General features: G+C 37.0%; 1 protein-coding gene across 1 annotated transcript; it reads right to left on the bottom strand.

Annotated features, from left to right (window-relative positions):
- Positions 1–222: 222 nt before the first annotated feature.
- Positions 223–937, bottom strand: LOC109222107 (the record flags this gene model as incomplete). The annotated part of the gene is made up of 3 exons (XM_019386509.1): positions 780–937; positions 665–668; positions 223–600 (listed from the first exon to the last, which is right to left on the bottom strand). Coding segments are annotated over exons 1-3 (540 nt in total), but the record flags the coding sequence as incomplete, so codon positions are not given.
- Positions 938–1926: the final 989 nt, after the last annotated feature.

Genomic DNA, 1926 nt, shown 5'->3' with positions numbered 1-1926 from the left:
ATATTAAAACCAGCAAGACACTATTATTGGATAATCAAAACATGTATAATGAAACATGTCAATTTCTTGTGAAACTTAACTACTCAACATTTGTAACTCTATTGTTTGTGAAACTTAACTACTCAACATGACAACAAATGTAATAGGAAGTGTTATGTTTCCAACTATTTATTTTGGTCGATTCCTACATGTTTTTCTATTGTGACCACCTTGTCCACACACAGAACATGAAAACTCCCTCTTAGACTCTTTTTCTGAAGCAGGTTTGAGTCTTTCCTTTCTTGGCCTTCCTGCATTCCTTCTCCCTTTAGGTGGTAGGACCATATCTTCCATCACCTCTGTTGGGATTACCCATAAACTCTCATCTGGCATCGGATTCACTGGAAATTCATAAGTTCTAAGGAGTTTATCCTTCTTGTAGTAAAAAGAGCAATACTGGCCAGGTTTCAGCTGCTGGTTCTTCAAAACCGCCAAAGCATGCGGACATGGAAGTTCATCCATTTGAAATTTTCCGCAACTGCATGTTCCCTCTTCAAGGCACACTATGTTTCGCCTTACCCCTTCAAACACAGTATATAACTGCTCCGTAGCAGGCCTCACCTGAAAAAGTTTTTTTTTTAAAAAAAAGTTAAAGAACATTATACACTATTATACAGAGTTATACATCCCTATACAAACAGTAAAATGCATGTCAGCAGTGCCAAGCATCATTATATTTGATTTATTTTATCGTCATTTGCTCCGATGCAATCAGATTTTCCCAAAGGAGTTTTTCGTACTTTTCGCCAAGCTCTGTAGATGTCTCCATTGCACTTTTTCTGTTTTTGTTGTTCCACTGTTGTAGCAAATTTGTCATGTACTCCAGCAATCGCATTACTGGTAACTCTCTAGCATCCTTGTTTGCTGCATTAATTGACTCTGCAATATTGGAAGTCATTACCATCGACCTTTTCACTTTGGAATATGCCCTAGACCACCTTTCGTAGCCAATTTCGAACAAGTAAGGCTGCACTCTCGGATCAATTTTTCACATCTCTGTCATATGGTACTCAAACTTCTCTATCGTGTAAGCTCTAGCCAAAGCAAAAAAGATATCCTTCAATTGTTTGTGATGTTTCTTGAATGTGCGCTTTACATTCTGCCACAAGTGAAACATGCAAATACAATGTGGTACTTCTGGATACACAGCTTTTGTGGCATTGAAGATGCTTTCATTTCTATCTGAAACTATACATATCCCTTCCTAACTCCAAAAGTACCCTTTATCTGGACAAAGAACCACTCCCAAGATTTGTTATTCTCTGAATCTACAATTGCATATGCAAGTGGAAGGATTTTTCCTGTTTATACAAAATAGATATTAGGATTCAGACAATTATACAAATCTTATACACAGTTATACACATTTATACAATTTTATACCAACTGCAAATTTTATAAAAACAACAGCTGTGAAATCCTATACACTTTTATACTTGAAAGTACAACATTATACAAGCTGCAGAAACAAGGTAGATGCAGTCAACTCACCAACTCCATCCTGTGTGCAAGCAGTCAATATGGTACCCTTATATGCTGCTTTAAGGAAACTTCCGTCAACAACCATTATCGGTCTGCAATGCTCCCAGCCCTTGATAGATGCATATAGCAAAACATATGTATAAAGAAAGCATCCATCTTCTGATTTGTGCAACTTTGTAACCGTTCCTGGATTTGTTTGCTCCAACATATAAAAATACTTCGGCAACTCCTTATATGAATCACTCGGACTCCCTCTTATCATTGCCATTGCTATCTCTTTAGCTCTCCATGCTTTCATGTAGCTCACTTCAATCCCGTGTTGCTTTTGTATGTCCTCTATTATATCATTTGCGGTGTAAACTTTTTTTGGATTAACATACTTGTCCTTGACTATACTAGCAATTA

The sequence above is a fragment of the Nicotiana attenuata genome, unplaced genomic scaffold, assembly GCF_001879085.1.
Source record: "Nicotiana attenuata strain UT unplaced genomic scaffold, NIATTr2, whole genome shotgun sequence".
Classification (NCBI taxonomy): domain Eukaryota; kingdom Viridiplantae; phylum Streptophyta; class Magnoliopsida; order Solanales; family Solanaceae; genus Nicotiana; species Nicotiana attenuata.
The sequence above is the reverse complement of the archived record's forward strand: the minus strand, read 5'-3'. Positions and strand labels throughout refer to the sequence as shown.